The 24,836-nt window shown below is 43.1% G+C and overlaps 1 protein-coding gene across 1 annotated transcript; it reads right to left on the bottom strand.

The window, feature by feature from the left end:
* Nucleotides 1–10,330: 10,330 nt before the first annotated feature.
* On the bottom strand, nucleotides 10,331–24,365 carry NDUFA12 (NADH:ubiquinone oxidoreductase subunit A12). Its single transcript, XM_035551669.2, has 4 exons — nucleotides 24,201–24,365; nucleotides 21,022–21,104; nucleotides 19,936–20,023; nucleotides 10,331–10,606 (listed from the first exon to the last, which is right to left on the bottom strand). The coding sequence occupies exons 1-4, from the start codon at nucleotides 24,287–24,289 to the stop codon at nucleotides 10,426–10,428; spliced, it is 441 nt and encodes a 146-aa protein (XP_035407562.1). The 5' UTR covers nucleotides 24,290–24,365; the 3' UTR covers nucleotides 10,331–10,425.
* Between the last annotated feature and the right edge of the window lie 471 nt (nucleotides 24,366–24,836).

The following is a 24,836-nucleotide window of genomic DNA, read 5'->3' as shown; positions in this document are numbered from 1 at the left end:
ACCGAAAGGTCTCACAGTCCCTGCTGAGGACTGCATGCCAGCTGTGAGGCTAAGGCCAATACAGAAGGACATGAAGAGCAAAACATCTCGGGGACTAGATGGTTCAGATTTGGATGTTAGAAGAGCTAATAATTTACTAAGTGCTAATTTAACAAGTGCTAATTATTTACTTTGTATCTGAAAAGAAGTAGGATTATGTATTTATATCAAGTAGAGAGAAATTGTTCTTTGTTGGTAACTGAGGAGGATGTTTGGGATGAACACTACTAAGTGAACCCCGAGAGTGGTGAAAGAGTTGGCTGAGGATCCTTCTTTTTCAGCCGTCTTGATTTTGAAGGCACTGGGAAACTGCAGGAGACTGGAATATTACTTATGTTGTGCTAGTATATAAAATAAATAACCATAAATACACCCTAACACTGACCAGGAGTGTGGAAAAACATACCGGTGGGACAACAGGGGGTGACAGCACTGAAGGAACCGATGGTAGGCACAGAGCGTCTTACCGTGACTTTCTGAGAATTGCCAGGGAGATCTTATTTCCTCATTTCAGATTACAGGTTTGTACACATGGAGATGTAACGCACCTAGGGGCTTAATTTTGTACTGTGTGAAACCTGATGGAAAGTTAGCACTATACCACGTCTGAAAGCACTTACTTGGTTTAAGAACTGGTTACTTCAGCAGCTCCCGTGAATTTATTTTCTATTTGGCTCTCCCCACTATGACTCAACAGTATGTCCCATCGCGTCCTCACTCTCAGGGTTTGCTAATGTATAATTCAGCAACTCTTAACCCAGGGGGATGTGTCTGAGAGCAGACAACCAGCAGGACAGGGGTGAGAGGGGATCGGCAGGATAAAAGGCAGATCTGGGGCGCAGGGTGGGCAGTGCAGGGCACTAGAGCCGGAGGAGCCCGTGGCTGCTGGAACTGCCAAACCACAGCAAAGTTTCTCAGGTGTGACCCGCCCACCCACTGCCTTCAGGGCACGCTCTCTGCTTCCCAGCTGGGAAACAAGTGGACAAACTGACAGACTTCAAAGTGTAATTGCACAGGGGGAGAGTCGCTGCCAAAGGGAGAGGTTTCTTAGGAGCCACCTGGTGGCTTTGTCTGAATTACCCTGTAAACTGGATTCTGTGTGCAGAATACCCATCTTTGAACGGTCAGAAGTAAATGTGTCCCTCTAGGGAGGGTGCAGGCTGTGCTGCAAAACAGAGACCGGCAAGCGGTGACTCCGGGAGGGGCCTGGGGGGTTTTGGTGGAAGAGTAATCCAAACACAGCTCCCTGCACAATCCTGCAGCAAAAAAAGGGCTAATAAGTCCTTGACTTCTTGCTGCTCATGAGGGAATAAATCAAGCATCAGAAGAAAGATGATTTTTTACACTTTGTGTGCAGGATTGGTATGATAGATAATCCTCATTCTGAAAAGGCTGATGAAAAATTGGGGAGGGTAGAGAACCGCAAAAATGACAAGGGAAAATTGCTTTTCAGTCACAGATGTAGAGTTCCAGCTGTTCAGCTTGTCAACAAGAAAAGTGAGAGGTGACTTGATTACAGCATTCAAGTGCTTTCCCAGGCAGAAAATGCTAGGCAGTCATCACTTCTCGCAGCTTGCAGGGAAAGACGACAACAGGATCCAGTGGCTGAAAGCTGGACACAGGCAAATTAAGTTAGAAATTCAATCCAGTTTTATAACAGTGGAGGCAACTGGTCATTACAGCACATGACCACGGAGAGACGGTTCTATAGAACAAGACAGGATGCTCTGCAGGAAGGTATGCTTCAGTCAAACCTGGGACGTTTCATACTGCCCTGAGAAAATAAATGCAAGTTAATCATTTCCAGGAGGAGAGACCAAATGATCACTTTGTTTAAACAAAACAAAACAAAAAAGGCACACAGCCAGTGGCATGAAAAGGGAGGGCAGAGTCTGATGCGGGAAGCAAGGGGTGACATGAAAGCCCTTGGCTGTGGATGGGGGGAGATGGCTCTGAGGCAGCACACAGACCTCCAGCTCTGGCCTGTGGAGCGAGGCAGGATGGTAGAGGAGCTGCCCAGAGCGTGAGGGAAGTTGGATGACAGCATGCAGGAAACGAGAGGGAAGCTGGAAAGATGCACGGACCCACCTCAGAGCAAGAGCACACGAGCTCATCTACTGCTTGGAGAGAAACAGTTAACTATAGTTTTCCCCTGCTTTCATCTCAGAAGTGACTACAAGCACAAGTGCTACCAGCCCCCTACAGCCTGCTACAGCCATCCCTGCAAGAGCGGTGTGTCCTGCTGGGGCACAAGGTGCACCGAGAGGCTGCTCCTGGGTGCCAACAGCCATTGCTGCAGTGCTCTCAGCCACTCCTCGAGCAATCCAGCACGGCGAGTCTAAAGCTTTTCAGTGCTCTTCACAGTTTCACTAAAATACAGGGGCAAAACATTTATGTTCCCCCCGGCTTCAGCTCCCTTGACCCACTGTGGCATGTTTTTTTGGGGGGGAAGTGGAGAGGCAGGTAAGTTGGAGGTGAGATCAGGTCCCCTGTAGATGAAATGTATAGCTACCAAAAGACAATTGAAGGCTCAAGCAGCTCAGGGGATAAGCACGCACATTCCCTGTGTACATAAAGGTATGCATGTTTATTCTTCTCTGTTTAGGAGGTCAGTCTCTTCTAGGAGAGTTTGCTCATGTTTTTTAATTGAGGCACAGGGGAAGGGCAGAAAGGGAACAGCAGAAAGGAGGGCAGGGTGGTGGTACAAATTCACTCACAGCTCCCTGTTAGTACTGGCAAGCTGCCTCAGGAACGATACTGTCTGTATGCCTGTGAAGCATCATCCTCTCCGAAAGACCTATATGAATTATAATGTGCAACTGCTAATCTGCAGCAACTCTTACATGTCTGACTCTAGGCAGCATATGGCGGGTGATAAAAGTTGTCTGTTTCCTTGATGTATTTCTGTATCAAGATGCTATTTTGTTAATTGCAGCGCACGAAGTTAATTATACTGTACGATTGTGTGTTGTGACATGAGGGCACGAGTAGCTGTGCATCATTTTGCCCAGTGTGGAGTTAGACAAGCGGGCAGAAGACCCGTCACCGCAATCAGGCCTGAGCTGGCACGCTGTCAGCTACGACTTGTGTTTTCCTATTGCTCACTACCAACAGCAATTACAATCCCCTCTAATAGGAGCTACAAAACCGGGTAAGATCCCACTTGGCTTTTAGAAGAAAGAAAAGCTTACTCGATGCAATCTGACAACTGCTATAGTGCAAATTGATTACTGCTCACCGCTTTGCTTTTGTAGGTACACAATTGCGCTCGCAGCTTGGATTTGGACAATCCGGTCTGTGCTTGGCCATGCGGGAGATGTGGCTGTTTCCGCGTTCATTTTCTGGAACCAGTTTACGTTGTCCTGTAGCACGGGTGAGTGATAGGGGCACCGCCAGCAGTCACGGCCCCATGCCCGGCACCGGCCAAAGCGAGCTTGTGATGCATGGGACAGCATGGAGCTGAAAAGGGCAGGAATTCATCCAGTGCCAAATTATGTCTTGCTGCTACCAATTAGCAGAAATGACTGAAGAACTAAATTAAGCACGGATTCTTTTTTTCACTGTTTGAAGTGATTCTGACAGCATGCATTTGCCTCTGCTGCTGTTTTTCAAACGTAAACTGTAATGGCCAAACCGCGCTTTAAAACCCAAAGACCAACAGATGGTAAGACATTATTTTGAAGAAAAAAAAAATCAGAAAATATCCATCAGAAGTCATTTGAAGTCCACCATTTGAAGTCCCTCAGAAACCATCTGAAGATCATAAAAGCCAAATTACCATTCCCTGATAGCATTTACAGCAACAGCACAGCAGGCCAGACAGCCCCAAACTGAAACTGCTCATTTGCAAAGATGAAACCAGATCCTGCTGGAGGAGGATGCAAGCTAAACAACGAGAATTATAGGAAAGCCAAATAGCTTTCAATCTGATAGTTTGTTGTTGTTGTTGTTTTTAAAAAATAGTATGAACACCTTCAGGCTGAGCTCTTCCAGATTGCCTAAGATTGTGTCCTGATCCACGGCCCATGACTTCTATCTCATCTCTGTGTCTGAGTTGGTATCAGCTCCATATGAATCTGCCAGGTCAGGGCTTTAACTCTCACAGCTGAGACTGAGTCAGTCCAGAAAGCTTTCTCTAAGGCAGCAGAAATAAAGCCAGGTATTTCCCTTACTCTTCCTCTTTTAAATGTGTAAAAGCTCTGAGTTTTTCACACCCCACTGTAAGAAATCTAAATCTTGCTTCACTTTTTGTGATTTAATTTCTTGCTATCTAACTATGCAAACATCACTTTATCCCTCAATGTACATGCTCCCTCTGTGCGATCTGTCACAGGCTTATTTTAGTGGATGTGGGTTTTTCTCCCTTTTAATAGCTATTCACAGCAAATAGAGAATTTTTGAATGGAGCAAATTGTTTTCTGACTTCCTGGCCAGGCTCCAGCTGGAGAGACTTCTGAAGCCACCACGGCTCCCAGATGCCGGGCAGAGCTCTTGGTGTCACCTCACGCTCGTGACATTGGAGATAGCACCATTCCCTTGTTGAATTTTCTATTTTCAGAATTGCTCTTCTGAATAGATTCACGTTGTTAATGGACTTTCCGGGCACAGACATCCAGAAATTAATATATCCAGAAGGCCAGGAGGGCTGTTGGTATTCAGCACCTTATGCAGACCTGCATTGATGAGGCTCACTTAGAGGTTTGGAGGTGACCTCCCCCAGCAGAGGCAGAGGGGGCTCTGTCCCAGCGTGGCTTTGTGCCAAACGGCCAAAGCACCCCTCAGCTGGGGCCCAGAGAGACACGGAGCTCAGGCTGGAGATGCTCAAGGTTAAGTCAAGAGGTGCCACAAAACAAACTTGCTGCTTGTGCCAACCATGCTCTTACGGTTGCTTTGTGGACAAGTGACGTGTACCTGAGGCTCATGCTCTACCACCCTTGCACTTTACTTTCCACAGAAAAAAGCTAAGCAGCCCCATGAACTCCCAAATATCCAGGGTAAACAAATGCTCTTTTCTTTTTTAACACGGCTGCCTCAAATTAAAACACATTAGTGTTTTCTTGCTTTCTCTGGACATTGTTTTGCTGCAAGGCATGAGGGAAGCGCCACACAGACAGATATTGCTGAATTTGGTTTTGCCTCATTGAATTTTTATGGATGGTTACCCTCAAAAAACAAACTATTAATAGGCCTGTGTCTGAATGCTCAACCGCATGAGACTTCATCTGTTAAATACAGGCTGTGTTTTGATGGATTGCTGTTCCATCAACTAAAAATCCTTTGGGCTATGAAGGAAATAGAACAGTCCCGCAACCACTTGATCTAAAACTAATATTTAAAATATGTATCTTAGGTAAAAATGAAGCAGTCCATTAGAGGAACAGAAAATAAATTACCCCACAGACGAAGAGAAACAAATAGGTATAATATTCTAGCAACATAAATCAATGTAAAACAGAAGTCTCTTGATTTACGATTCGCTTAACTGGTGCTGACAGTAGTACAGATCATTTAAATAGATTCTGTATCCACTGTTGTTATTACAGAGATTAGATTACACTAAGTACTTAATGCAGTTGTTTGTGGGTAATTTACATAAAGTAAAAGATAAGCTCCTAAAATTTTAATTTGCTGCATATCTTTCTTAATCAGCACAAATTCTAAAACGTTTTGGATTTTAGAAACAGTGTGTGAAGCTGTCCTTTAATCATTGCTCCTGCTCTAAATACCTACTTAAAAAATTAACAAGCGCTTCACATAACTCTTATTTTCACTTGTTTGAACACAAAAGAAAATTTTCATTGCAGCATCAATGTCTTCTGCCTTACCAGGTTTGTAGTGCAGGATAAACTGATCTAAAACAAGATAGATGAGGAGCAACTGAGGGAACTGGGGTTGTTTAGTCTGGAGAAAAGGAGGGTGAGGGGAGACCTCATCACTGTCTACAACTACCTGAAAGGAGGTTGCAGTGAGGGTGTTGGGTTTTTTTCACAGGTGACAAGTGATAGGATGCGAGGCAATGGCCTCAAGTTGCACCAAGGGAGGCTTACAGATCAGGAGGAATTTCTTCATGGAGAGGGTGGTCAAGCATTGAAATGGGCTGCCCAGGGAACTGGTGGAGTCAACATCCCCGAAGGTACTGAAGAGATGTGTGGACATCGCACTAAGGGATATGGGTTAGCAGTGGACTTGTAGTGTTAGGTGGATGGTTGGACTTGATGATCTTAAAGGTATTTTCCAACCTAGATGATTCTATGATTCTATAAATTTAAGTGATTTGTGGTTTTAATTAACAAGAAAGAAGGTTTGATTTAAATATCAGCTTTTAACTTGTTTTACATAGCTTCATAATTTCATAAAGTTTAGCTTTGTTAGAAATTTTTAATACAAATTTACAACTAAATATCATCTTTATGCTAAGTCTGGTATTATTTTTTCCTAGTAAAAATATATCTATGCACATTTATGTATACACATATTGCTTAGCACACCTGTAGCTGTGTTCTGATTTTTTTTTTCAGTCTGCTGAAATTTAACAGGAGGAAAATCCTGAACCAAAACCTCTTAGTAAAACACATATAGGAAATAATAAATGTGAGTCTTACAGGGCTATTTAAAAATAATAATAATAATAATAACAAATAAAAGGTAATTATTTCATATATAAATTTAAAAAAAACACTGCCTTTTTCTCAAAACATGCCCTTGGTATTTGTCACATGTAAACAAAGCCAAGAAGTGTTCCTGAGCATTTATAAAATCCATTGCTCTGGGCCATGACATTAGGTGGGTTCAAGCAACTCAAAACCATAGGGGAAGGACATGGCCAGGCCTGGCTCTGGTGCCAGCTGTTCAGCGTCAGGAAGGCCCCTGGGGACCCCAGCCCCTGCACAGGTTGAGCAGGGCCGAGCAGCAGAGCGCTTCCCTTCCCTAACCGCTCGCTGAGGCACATCTGGACACCTGAGCTGCCATTAGCCTCCCTGCTATTGAAGACACATTTTGCCAAACAGGGCTACTGCAGATTCATTAGCTGCTTCCAGCATCAGAGCCAATATCAAGTCCCGGGAGAGCAACGGACAGTGTTGTTGGTACTCACCTACAGCACAGGACCTCTGTCTGCAAGGCAACCTCCACCTGCTCCAAAGCTGCGCAGCCAGGGCGATTTTTGGTCCTTAAGATGAAAATCCAGAGGCCCAGTGAGCAGTGTGCGGCTGGTGGATGCTGTCAATGGAGCAACTCTCTAATGGGAATGCAGTGCTGGCCCGGTCTGTTGCATTACCAGGGCCATGGTCAACTCCACAGGCAAAGTCACTGCGGTGGAGAGGGACAGGGCGGGTGTCCTGCATACAGCACCTGCTGGCTTGCCATGGCACATGGGAGGCTGGCCAGGACTGTGGGGATGCACAAAGGTACTCGTAAAGACATAGCTTCAAAATAAAAGCAAGTTTCAACACTCTGCTGCTCCTGAAGGAGGTACTTGTCTTCTTAATGGGACATGGTTTGTGAGTCAAAACGTTGCCTCTTTTAAAGTCACATTTAGCGTAAGGGGAATGTTCCTGTCATTGCTTCAGTTGCACTTGACTGAAGACACCATCTGCTGCAGCACTCATCCAGCTTGGCATTTAAAATGTCATTTAAACCAGAAAGCAATTGAGCATCCTCCATCTACTGAGACAGATGTCATCAGCAAAGGTGAACTTCCACAAGTGAAGGAGGTTGCTGATAAAAAGGCTGAATCACAGGAGTGTTTACAGAGAGCCCTGTGAAAGACTGCTATTGTTCCTTCATATGTTCACTCTATTTCCTGTACATATTTTCTGCAATCTACCTTGAGGAAGCAATGTTACAGGCACTATCAGTGAAATTCTGCTTCTGAAGTCCCGCACGTATGGTCCCTGTGGGTTAAAGCAGGACCAGCAGGTTTCTGTGCTCTTCAGAAACGTGACTGGTGGCATGTTCGAGACTGAACAGCCAAATCCTGGGCTTAGTTCAGCTCCACGGGGCAGGAGGGAAAGCTGTTTTCCTGCTGTTCCTTTCTGTTGGAACATTGCTTCACACAAAGCCGCATAAAATTATAAAAATTGCACTCCCTTAACATTTCAGTTCCAGATGACAGCAAACACCTGTACCACCTCTGAGTCTGTCTCTTCAGAAGAGAAGGTGTAGAAAGTTACTACATTACTGTCTGTTCCCTAAATGCAGAAAAATATTCCCAACTGCACATGCTGGTATGTGTTGAGGTTGCAATCAAAAAAACCCACAAGAGAAGGAAGAGGCATGAAATAGGTAAAAACGCATTAAAAGAGTAGAGCTAAAACTATTAACAGTTAATTGCTCTACCCAGGCATGTGCCTGTAGGACAAATAGAGATGAATGTTGGTAATGAAGGTCTTAGACAACTCTGGGAGAAATTTGGTTCTTGAGGTCAACTAATTTCCCAAGGTGAAAATATTGAACAAGTCCTTCCTAGTATGGCATGATTTGCTTTTCAGTTGTGCTCTGTGCTTTTAACATAAATTAAACATTATCCTTTTCAATTACGTTAGGAGATCTCAAAATGCTGTTTCCCACTAATAGAAATAGTGGTTTCTATAAAGACCAGTTACAGCAATAAAAGAAGCGACTGTGTTGGCTGTAAGGGGGCCGCAGGGCTCCCCTGTGAGGTGAGGCCAGGGCCACGCTCTACCGGCGCCACCACAGGGCAGGGCCGGGCCCGGCAGCCAAGATGGCGGCGCCTCAGTGATAGCACAGGAAAGAAAGGGAAAACACGGTGCACAGAGAGAGAGGAAAAACAGTCAGAAGCAGTAATGTGAACAAGGTCAGAAAGTAGGTGAGGAGGTGCTCCAGACAGTGAAGGAGATTCCTGTGAAGTCCGTAGAGAGCCCACACAGCACAGGGGCAAAGCATGAGGAGAAAGTATTATCAGAGACAAACCTGCAAAATGACCATAACCAGGCATTCCCCAGGATGTTCCTCGGGGCAGGAAATGGTGGAGGAACGAAGGAGTGAAGTTGAGCCTATCAAACAGGGGCAGGAGGGAAGATGGTGTTTTGATACATATTTTCTGCCTTCACTTCTATTTTCTCATTTCAAGTAGATATTAACTGGCAATAAACTAAATTCAACTCTGTTTTGCCTGTGACAGTAACTGGTGGGCGATATCCCTGCCTTTATCTAGACACACGTGCTTGTTCATTTTGTTCCCTCCGTCCCGCTGAGGAGAGGGAGGCAGGGACTGGTCACCAGTCAGTGACCTACAGGCCTGGTCATCAGATAGAGGAAACCCTGTAGTGATGGCAGCTCTGCTGAAGAATACTAGCAGAGCTAGCATAAGAATCAAACTATGAGATGCAGGAAAAAGCCACAGTCCCAAATTTCTTTAACTTGCAAATTTCTTATTTTTTGAGAATAGGTTCTGGTATACTTTGCTTCTCAGTCTCCCACAGTATGTAGTCCTAAGCTTCCACAGACCCTTAAGGTCCTGTCACAGCAGGACATACATCCCATCCCACACCCCTGTGAGAACATCTAACAAAACCGATGACACAGAAGCAACCAATAAGATCTTTGTGACAGGGGTCGAATCTTTGCATCTGCTTGAGTCAGCAGGATTGCTGGTTGGACACCCGCTAATCATACAGCAACAAATCAAACACCCCTAAAAGTCTACCTGACAGGCAATTTTAAGCAAGTTCTCTACTGACAACGCTCGTGGGTCTTAGTCCAAAACCAGTGCACTGAGTGGTCAGTGATGATGCATAGAAGCAGGGAACAGCTTTTGTGCCTGCTTATAGTTGAGTTTTCTTGAGGAATGAGATATCATTTGTTTGCTGTAGCCTTACATGTTTCATACTACCTAACACACCATGTTAAAATACAGCAACACATACCCATGCACAAAGAATTTGTGAATAAAAACTATAATCCTTGATCAGCCTTAATCTAACTTGACTTGCAAATATTTAAACAGACTACTTCCTAAAATAGTACAGGAATGATACATTTATGCGCCATGCAAAGAATGTAATAGGATAAGGCTGAAGACTAAGATCATGTATTTCAAATTTATATTTTTATTCTTTTGAACGGTACAAATATGCGAACTAACTGCCACAGGAATGATTAGCATGCTAAAAAAAGTTTGAGAACCACTTGTAAAGACAATAGCCACTGATAACATGACAAAAAGCCCAGTATCTTGTTGAAATTAAGACTTGCCATGTATTCTGTCCTCTACATCTTCCCAGTGTTTTCTTATTTTATTTCCCCCCCCAGGTCAATAAACTAAACCATAGCAGTTATAGGAGGTTTTTATTTTAAACAAAACCAATGAAGATACAATTTACACTGAAAGCCAAAGTTAAGGCAAATGACTTCCTTTTTTTGCTGTTATTTGCTGGCTGTTGTGGGTGGGATCCACTCGTGTATCTTCTTGCGAGTAGTAGAGTAAGGTACATACTGTCCAGGAGTACCACTCAGATTGAATTTATGGTTCTCCCAGATAAATTTACGAGCAACTGGTGGATGAGTAGTTGGAGGGTCATCCGTCATCGAGTGAAGCCAACGATGCCTTAAGAGGAAAAAGAAACATTGTTAAGACACATTAAGGAGCATTACATGATCTACAACAAGCCTTCCTCCTGACTCCCAAGGGTTCTCTCCGCTGAAAAGTAACATTTATTTTCATGGGAGTCAGAGGGAGCTGATTTCATTCTAGTATAACTTTGAACGATGCTACAGAATAATGATGTAAAATAATTACATAAATATAACTGACAAATAACAGTTCTGCTTCAAAGGAAGTGAAAGTACACCTGAATTTGAATTTCCTGTTCCCTTGTAGGCTTAGATCAAAAGGTCTCTGGGCAGGGAGTATTTCGTTGTTACATGTTTGTATAGCCTTAACAAGCCAGCTAGTTCAAAGGGCAAAACCAAAACTTTTTTTAGCAAAAGACTATTCTGTACAACAGTTTCAATACCCATCTCCAATGCCTTCATGAGGCTGCCACTCACGATATATGGACTAATGATGCAAATTCACCGAAAGCAATCATGTAAATGTTTACTGACTCCACAGTGAAGTGTGTGATACCAATCAGTAATGGGGTAATTACCAAGTGATTACAGCCATTATCCTTTACCTATGAGCTAAAGGTCAACCCGCCCCTGTGCAAATAACATTAATGATCAAGCTAAGTATTTTCCATAATAATTTACTAAAACAAAACAGCAGGAATTGATTTCACCCCATTTCTCTTTCAGTGACCAAAGCAACTTTCAAACCTGAATCACTTTTATTATACGCCAATTAACTACGCACGCAGCACGAAGTACATGTAATGACAGAAGTGAGTTTTTTTGAAAGCCTATCTATATTTTTACTGAAGTGGAATTAAAAAAAGCTTCTGCTAAGCAGCTTTTGCCAAAGACTTCACCTAAAAATAAGAAGCCCTCTAATTCCAGGTATTAGAAAGCCTAAAAATTACATCTTCAGCCTTCAGCAACCATTCCCACAAACTTTTCATTGATACATCAATACAAAACCACAATAAAAGTAGCATGAAATAGATGCATGTGCTTGACTGACAAGTATATTCTTAATCTGAAGAGCTCTACAGAAGGCTGAATAATTTTCAGTCAAGTAGCTTCTAAACATTTATTTAGAAAAAAATCCCAACTTTGGATATAACTTTAGTACAAAATTTCACGTAAAAAAATATGTCAGCCATATGTTCATTCTATAAGAAAAAAAAAACAAAAACCTCAAATGAAAGGCACACACTGTAGGACTAACAACTGCCAGGAAACTGACTTGAATACAAAACTGGATGGAACCATAAGATCCTTTGAAAATAAGATAAAAGCTTGTTCAGAGGTAAAGAACCACCTCCCATGGGAAAATATCATCCACTTACGAGTTTGAAGATTATACACAATTTCAGGTGGTGACTCAATGCAACATGAATAGGAGGAGGATCCCTCTCTTCCCCAACTCCCCTTTGTAAATCTGGTATGATTTGAACTACATTTGTCCCACTGCTTCTATTAAAATAAAGATCGGGGGTAATGATTTCTGTCTGGAAGGAGGAGGCCCCACAGCATCTCCGTCAACCATGCTATGGCCTGAGGATATAGGATCAGGCCTTGCTTGATTTTAGATCTGGTATTGCATGCCTCTGAAGGTGCCCTGGCCACCTTACACAAAGCTCTGACCTTATGTAAAGGCACTCTACCAGATCAAATCCATTAAAAGAATTCTGCATGCTAGCAGGCTTCCCACTGGGCGGGACATCACTTGTCCCATGATGACCAGCACCAAAGTCAGCAAAAGCACTGTAAAACAGCTAATTGGAAAGAGGTGAGATCATAGACCCTATAGGCCAGCTCTCCGTTGATAATACAAGGAAACAGACCTGTGGCACAGGATGGAGGGACGAGATCCAAGTGTCCATATACATCCTGCCAGCACTGACTATTGACTGCATATCAAAATGCTTTGCATCGCTCTGCTCAGCTTTTCAAACTCTCTTACCGTAACATGTGGAGACAACCACGTACACCTTCACCTACTGACATTTCTGGTAATAGCAGATAGGAATTCTGCAAGCAAAAACCTGTTTTTGCACCTGTCACCAAGCCTCACCATCCTCCCAAGCCTCCCACTCCCTCGAGAGCCATACAAATCACCAGGACAAAAAAGAAAATTGTTTTCTTGGCTAGAAATGCAGTTACAAAGGCCCTGAAAGATAGGCTGGGGCAGGTGGAGCACAAGAAATGTATGAAAGCTTAGTTTAAATTGACTAGATTTCAAGCTTACTTGATGCCTAGCACTTATTTCATTTCAAGGGTATATACAGCATACATTCACTCCTTGAAATGGAAAAGTAATTATTGTAATACTGAGTTTATTTACCCATTTAAACTGGGTGACAGAGTAGTATTATTCTGTAATTTAAACTTTGCTTTGCAGTTTTTCCAAGACTAAATCAATGAAGTCTCTTAACACACAGTATTTTGGAGTAGTCCAAGTATTTCTACATTAGCTTTCAGGATTTTCTGACACTAAAACATCAACATGAAATTGAGCTCAGGTTTAAAAGAATCTGCAAAAGAAGCCCCCTTAAAATCCCACTTTCTCACTGGAAAGTAGAAACAAAATTGCTTACCAGTGAGAAATGGCAGTATAGTCACAGGTACTGAAACACTTACCTCCAGAAGAGAATTTTGTTGTTGCCCACTCCCCATTTAAGCAAAACAAGAACTGAAAGCTTTATTTTGGGAGGACTTTCCCCTTGACGACTTCCCTCAAAGAGTCCTTTGAAGCCCTGGTGTCTCATAGACTCTACTCCCAGATGCTCAAGAAAAGCTTTTCATGCACTCGACAGAACAGCACGAATGAAGAGATTTGACGTCTTGCAGATGGCCAGATTTCTATACAAACTTTACCCATAAATCCACGCGTGGAAAAATAGGATTCAAAAGCAACTAATGACTTAAAACCTACAAAAGAAGCAGATGACTTAGAGCAAAGAAAATAAGGAGGATAAAGCTCTGAAGAGGCTGGAGCAGCTTCCTGAGCCTCAGAGCAGAGAAACTACCAAGCAGTCTGAGGCTAGTAAAGCCTCTGGGCTTTTGCTTGGGTAAACAGATGAGACGCTCATCAACATACCTTCAAATGCTCTGTGCAGAACCTTCTCCCAAGTCTTAGACAAATATTTAAAAGCAAGGAGATTTCAAACTGAAGCTACAAGGGACCGGAGCCAATTATATGATGTACAAGCTGTCAAACAAGAACCGATGCTATACAAACTGCGTAGCTACTACCATATGTGCATCTGCAAAGTTCAGGCACTGTCTACGTAAGTTCAGGAAGCTTGCCAACTTGATAGCATCTACTTCTTCTCCAGCAAGTTAACTGTGTTGCATTAAGACAAAAGAGAAGCGAAGATGTGTGTTATGGTCAAACGGCAGAAGTATTTTAGTGCTTTCCCAAGTACTTTAAGTGAGCAAGAAACTAGGGGTTTAACTCTGACTATTATATGCATCATAAGAGGCTCTTTTAAATTATTTTAAAGAGGGTCCTCGCTTATTCTTCCAACTCCATGTATTGGAAGGGGAGGAAAAAAGGACAAGGAACGTTTTTATTTGTACACATATGGGAGATGCCTGATTTCTCAGGCAAGCTACCCTAAGATACCATTGGACAATAATGTGACTAACCCATTTACCTAAAAAACACTACACCAGCATTTAATCTAGTTATAAAATCCACAAGTTTATTGTAAATCTACTGAAGGGATGAAAACCTTATTTTCCCTCTCCCCTCCTTCCTTTCCTGATCAATCTTTTTTTGTTTTCCTTACAGGCACTCTTGAACAGCAGTTTTACAAGAGAGTAGCACATTCTTTTACATTTCTTGGTGTGCTAGCACTGAGATGCTACATTCCTCCCTCCTGCAGCTGTCAGATCAGCTAACAAAGAGGATGTAGATTATTAAAATGAAGTTAAATTTGAAATTTCATTGTATGAAGTTAGCACTCCTATAGCTCCTTCCAGAGATGTCAGATTTGCACTATGAGGAAACAAACATCAACGTACTGGTCAAACATTGCACACACAACGAACGATGCTGGCAAAACAAAGCGTTCCCGAGAAAGGGGAAAACTATTCTGCAATTAAGATATTGCTTTCTCCACAGCACATAACTTATACTGAAAGAGCAGATCCAACAATTCAAATTACATTAACCAGGAAAATGGTTAAACAAAAAAAAAAGCATGCAGCCAGTCACGAAAGGCTTTGAATATGATACAAAGGAATCAAACCTCCAGCATCCAGCAGGATAGCAGGCCTCAGCTTGCATGGACCTTATAGACTCTTAAAAAGAAGCCTCATTTGACAACATAACCCTGTTGAAACCGGAAAACTAGGTTCTAAGTTGCCCCTCAGCGAGCTCAATCTGAGCCTTCCAGAATTCCCTAAATGCAAACTTGTGCTCCTCCAAATTCCAGCCAGAGCTACAGGAGTATGCTGATCGCTGAATAGTTAATAGCTATCCATCACAGGAATACGCAGACATGCAGGAAGCTTCCGCATGAGACGTGAACATAGCCTGAAAATCAGGACTGATACAGAGAATTTGGGGAGGAGAAGAATAATGGTACTCTCTTCTTTGATCTCAAACAGATTAAGGACGGTGAGATACTTGATCCTCTCCCCTCACCTTGCTTCAGTGGAAATAACCAAAAACGTCTTATTTGTGAGAATTAAAGAATCAAGAAGTACAAGCCTGGAAGGGATTTAAACAGTGTGCACACACTCTAGATCCAAGGAAGTATCAGCTGCATCCACATTGCTCCCAGCAGACACCTACTGAAGTCGTTACAAAACTGATGTGACGCTGGCTTACTGATCTTCCCAAACCAAGTTACACCAGTGAAGATAAGCAGACGTTTTTAGCGGTAAGGATAGCAGTGTCCGATCTGTACCTCCTCTTCTGCAATGTAAACCTACTACTTCCTACTCTACCCACCTATCTTTGGAAGACAGCCTGTGCCTTTCCCCTCTGCAAAAGATTAAATGCTTAAAGGTTATATCCATGGTCATTTCTCTCCTTCTTAAGCAAACAATTCCAACTGTCCTTGGAGGTCTGATAGTACTCGCTGCTCTTCCCTAAGCTTCTTCCACTGGTCCACAGTTTGCTTGTTTGCGGCTTAGATTAATAAAGTCTTTTTAAAAAATTATGTGTATTTTCAAACAAATAAACCCCTATCCTGCCTCCTCCCCAAAAGAGCACGGTACCCACAGCTGAGCGCCACATCCTACACAAAGTCTTCCAGGTACTAAGCAGAACAGAGGAGTCGTTTTGCATGAGGGCAGGCAGTAAGTCTTACTGCTGAGAAAGGAGCGTGCCTTCCAGAGGAGCAGAATGATAATGGGGATTTACTCAACCTGCCATCCCTCCAACACTCGATCATCCCGCAGCACTGCCAGCTGCCCTCCTGCACGCCATAAATTAAGTGGCTACTGGTGCCAGGAGAGCGGGGTCTTGCCCTCTGTCCCTGCAGCCAACCACAGGATTTCATACCTTTGGAAAGTATCACTCTTGTGATCACAGAGTGAGACAACGCAACTTGCTACTCTGCCAAACTTACAAGCGCAGACAACCTGCAGCTGGTAATAACATCCATAAAAAAGCAGCACCGAGCTCTTTGATTCGTTCACCTGTATTTTACACCCCTACTATTTCACCTCTCTGTGCAGCCCTTGATTAATGGAGAAAGAGAAAAAGCTAACACTGCTTTAAGCACACCTCCTTACTAACAGCTCTTCCCAGCACATTTCACCCAGGCCTCAGCTTGCCTCTGATCCAAGCCAGCTTCTGCTGGGGGTGGATGGAATTCGCAGAGATGATAACCCTTGCCTTAGAAAAGAGCAAGCTGGATTATCATCACAAAGAACACGTTCAAGATAGCCATTTTTTTCTAGCAAAACTGTTTTGCCTGTGAAAACAATTTTGGTACCATGACTAGTATTTACAGGCTGTTCAGAGATTCCTAAAGAGTCACATTAGAAAAGGTTCCTCTCGATCTTAACGTTAAGATTTTCTTCCCTGAATCCTGTTCAAAAGCTTTCCTACAGAGGCAAAAGTACAAAATACTAAAATCTGAAAGTCATTTATCCTTACCACCTTCTTGCCTTTTTTTTATTATTATTATTTTCAAGCCAATAGAAGAAAGTTTTGCTTGTTAATGAGCGAATCCGTATGCCAAGTCAGAACAGCAAATGAATGCGAGCACATGCCAATTGTACAAAATAGCATCATGTGAGGCTCCTGGAGATGCTTCGCTAACCTTAATACTTTTAGGTTGGGAGATAAATGAATGAGGAACCAGAAGGGATACGGGCCCGTCTAAAGTAGCAATAAAATGGAAATGAGCTCAATACACAGGACAACAATTAGAGCAATTCTTAATGGCAACATCTATGAAAGCACTAAATACAGCGCCTCTGCACACTGGTATGAGCAGATACAACTTTATCGTTGTATGTTCACAGAACACAACACATGAACAGCATGTTAAAAAAAATGGAGTTCCAGCAAACAACATGCTCTGTCCCTTAGGAGATGAAACGAAGACTTTGGTTTTCAAAGCTGCCTAACTGCATAAAAGGCATCTTTATTCAGGGAAAAAAATGCCCAATATGCTGCACAGCACTACAAGAAGTTTAATACTAATCGTTCCACAAGTATTGAAAGGATTTCAAAAAAAAAATCTAATTAACTTGTCTCCAACAAAGGAGACACCGTCATCTTGATTTTGATAAGAAAACCCAGAGTAAAAGAAGAGGCTAAATAAGATAAATTAAATCAAAATAAACCACAAGGCAACTTTAGAACAGCTGCAGTCCCAATTCCCTGTATAGAAATGATGTCAGAACAACTCTTGATCTCCTTCACACTGTGATTTCAATGCATCCATTGTCAAAAGATCGTACACCAAATTATTTCAGAATACTGAAAACATTCAGTAGTTCACAAAAATGGTGCCACACTACATTACATATGAGATGCTTCTTGCTGCTTTTTCCTTTTCTCCAATACCTGACAGAATGTAAATGCTGGCTTAATTAACTCCTATTTTATTTTTTCCAAGACAGCTGTTTTCACAGTTTTTTTTTTTTCCTTCTTCCCAACTCATCATGCATGAAACGCAAGGTGCACCTGGCTGTATCTCAACAGTTGTTCATGTTCCATAATCCTGAAGGCACATCACTGACCACAAAACCACCCTTTAGGATGGCATGGTGTCTTCAACAACCAGAAACATGGAGAAAAACTACCTGTAGTATGACCTACGTTGAATAAAAGAAGAAAATGTTTTTCCTGCATATCTGCTGTGCGCTCTATTACTCCCAATAAAACAGTATGGCTATACATAGGCATACAGTAAGATTTTTATAAGAATGCTGCGAACTCAAACTAGCTAGCATTACCACTAAAGAAAGGAAAATCTGAAATCTCTAGGTTAGCCTTGGTCTTAAACCAGGATTTTGTTAGAAGTGCCATCTGTAGTCACGACAATTGCAAAATATTTTCTGAAAGTAACACTAGCATAAACAACGCAATAAAACCTGCTTCCACCTGCAGAGGGTACAACAGCAAACCCATGCAATGCTCCACCAAGATGAATTAACTGAAACGCAGAGTCAAAAATCAGTGTTCAGAAGCAGCATTCAGATCACAGCCCAACTGTTAGGATCGTACTCGATATACTTCCTCATTGGCCCACGGGTGACAAACGTTCAATTTTCCATCTGTTGAAGGGAAGTGCTAACACTTGAAGAAACAAACATTTTTAAAACTGGCAGAACAGATATTATACTAAGGACCAAGTGAAAGTATTAATAGAAGTAATTTCACACAGTCCAATCTCCAACAAATCTGGGGGTTCAAAGAAAAAAGTCAGTTTCCTGCGCAGTTGTACAAAACCAGAGCTCCCTGCACAGGAACTCCTACAATGAATTAAGTCTCAAATTAGACATCTGTGCCATGTTAAAAGCCTCTGATAGTATAATATCAGATGGAAAAAAATACAATTTAAAAGATGTTTATTACGAGTCAAAATACTTCAATTTTGAAAAACTTATCTAAAAAGTGTAGAATTACAGGTCAGTGATTTATATGCACCACAAAGCTAAGATTCCTACACAAGAATAAATATCCAAGGTTGCCATGGGATATATGAATTTATCAGCGATTTTTAAGAAGTCCTGCAGAACCTGACAAAAATATCTTGGAAAGGAGGACTGCTTACCCTAGAAACGTGACTGATACTCAGGAAGAAACGCTTTGTTGTGCTTTGTGAGGACACAAGTAGCAACACATAAACACAAGATAGAACAAAAACTAACAGTACGTCAAGATTAGGATAAACTTGAGAACAGGCACAGTCTTATAGTTTGAAGGATAAAAACCTGACCCTAAAAACAGTTATTATGCAGTCAATATGGACCAGCATGGACTGGCATGAATGTGCTAGTTGTGATGATTTTAGATTTTAATGTCACCTTTAAAAAAAAAAAAAAGTCATCAAACTCTCACTGGAGATGAAAGAGAAAGTGTTAACTGCATTAAACGTAATTTAAAGAGAGTTTGAAACAAAACTGACTACCTTGCCAGCCTACCCGTGCACTTCTCAAATGCTCTAATGAGACCCACATCATTTCTTTTCTCCTGCCCACATCATTTAAATCCAACTATTCCAGACACTTGTGCATATATGGAACTTTTTGCAGTTCAGTTACAGTGTCTCACAGCTGCACTGTTTCTGTTGCTTTTGTTGGAGTACGAAATAAATCAAAAGTCTGGGCTGTGGTGCTTGCCAGTGTCTAAAGCGTAACCTACCCATGGCAGCATCCAGTGCCTGTTGCAACAGCCATTTCTGAATACTGAACATCCCCTTTTCAAGAAAGCTGTTAGAAATTGCGTTGACGTAGCAAGCTACAAGAACAGGCACCTGCACAGAGCACTCGTGGACACAGCAGCTAACAGCATTGTAGGTTTTAGATCAGCTTTCTCCTATCGCTCATTAACCGATAAATGGTTTAATCGCAGAATATCTTCACCACTGTTTGTTTTAATCAAGGAAGAACCTCTTCATCTATGGAAGCACCCTACTGAATGGTACCTTCCTTCCACAACTTTAAACATCCAAGAAAATCCCTTCTAAATTAAAATTAACCAGTCTGCAGCCTTCTTGTCATACATAATGATAATGGCATCCACGAAAACTTATTATCAAAAAATGGTATTTTCTTTTCTTATCTTCCGCTCTGTAATACAAGAAAACATACAGGCAGTTACACAATCTGCCCACATTAAGTTAAATGGCTTACCACTCAGGGGGCACCATGCTTCCATCAACTTCCCAAAACGTATTTTTGCCATTCATTTCAGTAGTATATATGACCCATCTGTGTCGACCTTAATTAAACAAACAAATGCTGTATTAAGCTTAAGAAAATAAATTATTTTCATATAAAGCAGAGAATTCATGAAAATGCATGGCAAAGTATTTTGCCTAAGAATATCTACCATTATGGGCACTCATTTCAAGATTAGCACAGCTATGACCATAAAGCAGATCAGGTTTTTTTTTTCTCTGAGTTCTCTATATTTCTACTGTCACGGTATTCTTATATCGCTGAACGTAATGCTTGCACAACAACGCAAATATAGCTATTGTATAAGTAAGTGGAAATAGGAGCTTATAAGAGTTTCAGGTAGAGAAAGCTTTTGGTGTGTGTGTTGGTTTTTTCTGTCCCATTAGAAGCCTTTTCCAAAAGGATATTGACTGCCATTAGTAACCTAAGATTAAACTAAGCTTCAGCCATACAAAACTGCATAGCAAGGTTTACCAGCAGCTCTGCTTTCCCCAGTTACCCCTGAAGTAGGCAGAGCTGTGCCTAACCAGTATCAATTGCTTACATGCCACCTCAGTTGATGCAGGTGCCAACTTTTGAAGAACTCTTCAAATGTTATTTAAGAACCCCTTGCTTAAGGTAATAGGAAGTTCAAGCTAACCTGTGCTTCTTTGCCCTGAAGTGATCATCCAAGTAAGCCCAGCTGTGAGGCGGTTTTAGAGGCAGTTCTCTTTCTTCCCCCACCTGGTAAGCTTCCAGCTTTTAGGACAGGGATCAAATCCAGCTCTCAATCATGTTATCATAAAGACATACCTACACGTAAAGCACCTGACCGGCTTAGATATATCCCATAGTTATAAAGTCAGACTGAATATGTTTTCAAAGGACCTGAGGGAAGCAGTAGAGAAGCAGAGGATGTCAAGGTGTTTCTACAAGTCCCCTCTCTAAGACTTACAAAAGTAAATGCACGGAAGTTGGGCAGGCAATAAATTCTAATTCGCTAGCAACCCATACAAAGTTGGGTGGCCAATCAGGAGGTGTTCACATTACCACACGTACCAAAGAAGTTTCTTTTGTCTTCGTAGTATTTGTTTCCGTATTTGTCAACTCCTACCAGCGTACCAGTCTTCAAATCATTGACCCTGTGAATTGCCAAAACAACAACTTTAATTGACTTTGTCCTAGAATGAAATTGGAGTATTATTTTTACCAAGAGGTTGATTAAAAATCTGTAATTAAAACTCAAATACATGTATGCAAAGCAAAAAAAAAATCCACCAGCCTATTCAGGCTTAAGGACTGCAAAACAACCACCAACTCCTGCAACTAATACCAGCATGCCTTAACCACGTGTCCCACTTACAGGATAATAAAAGTCATACTGAAAGGCTCAGGGGGCTATTTAGAAGCTTGTTATAGCAGAAGATAAATTGTGCTGTACGGTAGAGTTGTTTTAACACCCACAAAATCTTAAAATATTGTGTGAAGGGAATACCACAGACACATGCAAATTCACTTAGTTGAAGATGTTATCGCCTTCCTCAAGTACTTTTCACAAATTGAGTTTAAACTGCCCTGGAAAGCGGTCCGCATCAAGTAGCAGAAGAAAACCTTTGTGTGGACACGGACCTCCAGTGTTGCTGCTTGCCTAACAAATACATGCTAAAGCCCAAAATTACAATAGTTACTTTCTAGCTATCAGATAACTATGAAAAAATGCAAGAATTTACCCTGCCACTCCCTGAGACTTTCCATGACCCAGATAAGGTATATTCTGGCTTCAACTCTTTATGTACAACATCTTTTAGAATCACCATGCATACTGAAAATTAAATTGAACCTGTGATTTGTATTCTCTTGATACAATCTTTAAAGTTCTCTCCCCTCGATCCATGTTTTTCTTCCTTTTTACTAACATTTATCCCAGGCAGAATCACGTAAAGTAAAATTGACTCGAAAGTTTTAGCTGTCTGTAGTGCTAGAGGCACTCTCAGTTTAGTTCCAGGTGACAAAATATACGTGCATATACGTGTTTCCTTAGTTGGAAGTTTAACTAAGGGATAACCCACTATATCCCCCTGAGAAAGCTGTCCATTGCCTTTTCTCCCAGAGTACATGAAAGCAATCATCAGCCTACCCAGGACTTGTTTTAAATTTCTGTGGTCCCAGACAGAATTATCCTCTGCCACTGCTCTCCTCTCCAAAGAAACACTCAGCGATCTCTACATTATTCAAGCCCGAGCTTTTACCTTCAGAAAAAGAACGGACATTTCACTACTGCTCTCCCTTCCTTCTTCCCTTCCCTAGCTTGGGAGAGTTGTTACACCCTTGTCCCAACTTCATGCCCTCAATACTGTTATCAAACACTAAGCTGTATTTATGGCTTCCAGAGCAGAAAATGGCTTTCCCAGCCAATTTCACTGAGCCCTGAGTAAGGAGAATGTTTCCAGGCATAAAACCCCTTAATAATTCGACTTCTACTGCATACAAAATTTGATCTACTTTCCTCAGTGGGATGCCTATAAAGAACAGCAGGGAAATTCAGCGTAAAACCCTTGCAGGGAAAGATTCTTCTGACTCTGGTAAATCATTTTCGCAGTTACCAGCTGTTACTTCTTATACATAATAATTGTCGCAAGAAAGATGCATCTTGATTACTCCTCCAGTACGTGTCAACTCTATTCCTTGAACTGGGATTGAGGATTCAATGACTTGAAAGGAGATGGGATTGAGTATTCACTGAGCTGGGATTGAGGATTCAATGACTTGATGGAGAAGCAGTGAGAACATTTGTAGCTGGTGCAGTTGTGAGGAACAAGTATGATTCTGCACCCAGCACACCTCTCTTCTAACTTCACTCTTCCAAAAGAAAAAGGAACAGTGCTGCCTCCTGCACTGCCTACTCCCTTTTTCTGCTTAGCAGATAGACTGCAGGCTGTGCTGACACCTTTGATTCACAAAAGCTCCCTGACAAGACATTAAGATGAGTTTGGGCCCCTCGCTACAGGAAGGACATGGATGTGCTCGAGCGAGTCCACAGAAGGGCGACCAAGCTGGTGAGGGGTCTGGAGAACAAGTCTTACGAGGAGCGGCTGAGGGAGCTGGGCTTGTTCAGCCTGGAGAAGAGGAGGCTCAGGGGCGACCTTATTGCTCTCTACAGTTACCTTAAAGGAGGCTGTAGCGAGGTGGGGGTTGGTCTGTTCTCCCACGTGCCTGGTGACAGGACGAGGGGGAATGGGCGAAAGTTGCGACAGGGGAGTTTTAGGTTGGATGTTAGGAAGTACTTCTTTACCGAAAGGGTTATTAAGCATTGGAACGGGCTGCCCAGGGAGGTGGTGGAGTCACCATCCCTGGAGGTCTTTAAAAGACGTTTAGATGTAGAGCTTAGCGATATGGTTTAGTGGAGTACTTAGTGTTAGGTCAGAGGTTGGACTCGATGATCTTGAGGTCTCTTCCAACCTAGAAATCTGTGTCTGTCTGTGTCTGTGTCTGTTTAAGAAAGGCACTCACTTGAAACCTAATACTCCAACTTTTAAACATTTTTCTTTTGCCACCAGAAGGAAATTCAGTGGTATGATGGTCATACAAGGTCATGGCACCTAGAAACTAATAAGATCAGAAGCACTGTGATTGTAAAGACAAGATGAGCATCTGGATGTCACAGAGCAGTAACGAGCTGCCAATTAAGTGACATGAAGGAAGAAAAAAACCCACACGCTGATGCTAGGATTTATCAGGTAAGGCACCTTCAGCGCGCAAAGCAAGCACGTACAAAACCCACTGTACCAAAACACTGATGAGGCCTAATCAGAAATTGTAGAAAGTGTTATAACTGCTCCGAACAACCAGCTTAAGCTACAAGAAATAACAGAAAAAGAGCTATTATGATGACTGGGGGGAGGCTCATACAGCTTGGCTTATCCTAGCACGCGTCCTTGGCGTGTAGCAGGGAACTCTACCTTCGGCAATCCCCACGACCCTGCACTCCTACGTCCCCGCTGCTGACAAGGAAGCAGCAGCAGCTTTCTGGCCGTGCGGTTAGACCTGTGACACTGCCTCTGCTCCGTGCCCCCGCCACAAAGCCGACCCTGTCCCCACGACCCCGTCCCGTCCCTCCCCGCCCCGCGGGCACGGCGTCCCGGGGCCCGGCCCTCCGCCAAGGTGACCCCGCAGGGGCGGCGGGGCAGGAGCGGGGAGCCGGGAGCCGCCCCCGCCGGGCGCCGCGGGCTCGCCGTTACCTCAGCAGCTGCCAAAAGGCGCCGCGGACGCCGCCGTGGCCGCTGAGGTGCTTGAGGGCCCGCTTCACCACCTGCACGTACTCCGCCATCTTGGGGCGGTGCCGGCCCCGAGCCCGCCCCGCGCCGCGTCCCGGCCGCTGCCCGAGGAGGGCGGGGAAGGGGCGGTGTGTGCGCCCGGCAGCTTGGGGGCAGCTCCCCGCGGCTGCTCGGGGCGGCGCTGTGAGGCACCGGGCGTGGCGTGAGCCGGGCGTTACAGCTTCACAGAGTGGTGTGGGTGGAGGGGAATTACCCGTTAGGCGCTGGCAGGCCGCTGACGGGTCTCCCCGGGGCCTTCTCTTCACCAGGCCGAAAAACCCCAACTCCCTCATCCTGTCTTCACAGGAGAGGTGCTCCAGCCCTCTGATCAGCCTCGTGGCCCTCCTCTGGGCTCGTTCTAATTCTTCCATGTCCTTGTGCTGGAGGCCCCAGAGCTGAATGCAGCACCCCAGGCGGGGTCTCGTGAGGGTCGAGTAAAGGGGAACAATCACCTCCCTCGCCCTGCTGGCCACACTGCTTTTCATACAGGCCAAGATACGGTTGGCTTTCTGGGCTGCCAATACACATTGCTGCCTCGCATCAAGTTCTTCCATCCTCCAA

This window comes from Cygnus atratus, chromosome 1 (assembly GCF_013377495.2).
Source record: "Cygnus atratus isolate AKBS03 ecotype Queensland, Australia chromosome 1, CAtr_DNAZoo_HiC_assembly, whole genome shotgun sequence".
Lineage (NCBI taxonomy): Eukaryota > Metazoa > Chordata > Aves > Anseriformes > Anatidae > Cygnus > Cygnus atratus.
Note: the sequence above shows the minus strand (reverse complement) of the source record. Positions and strands in the feature narration are given on the sequence as shown.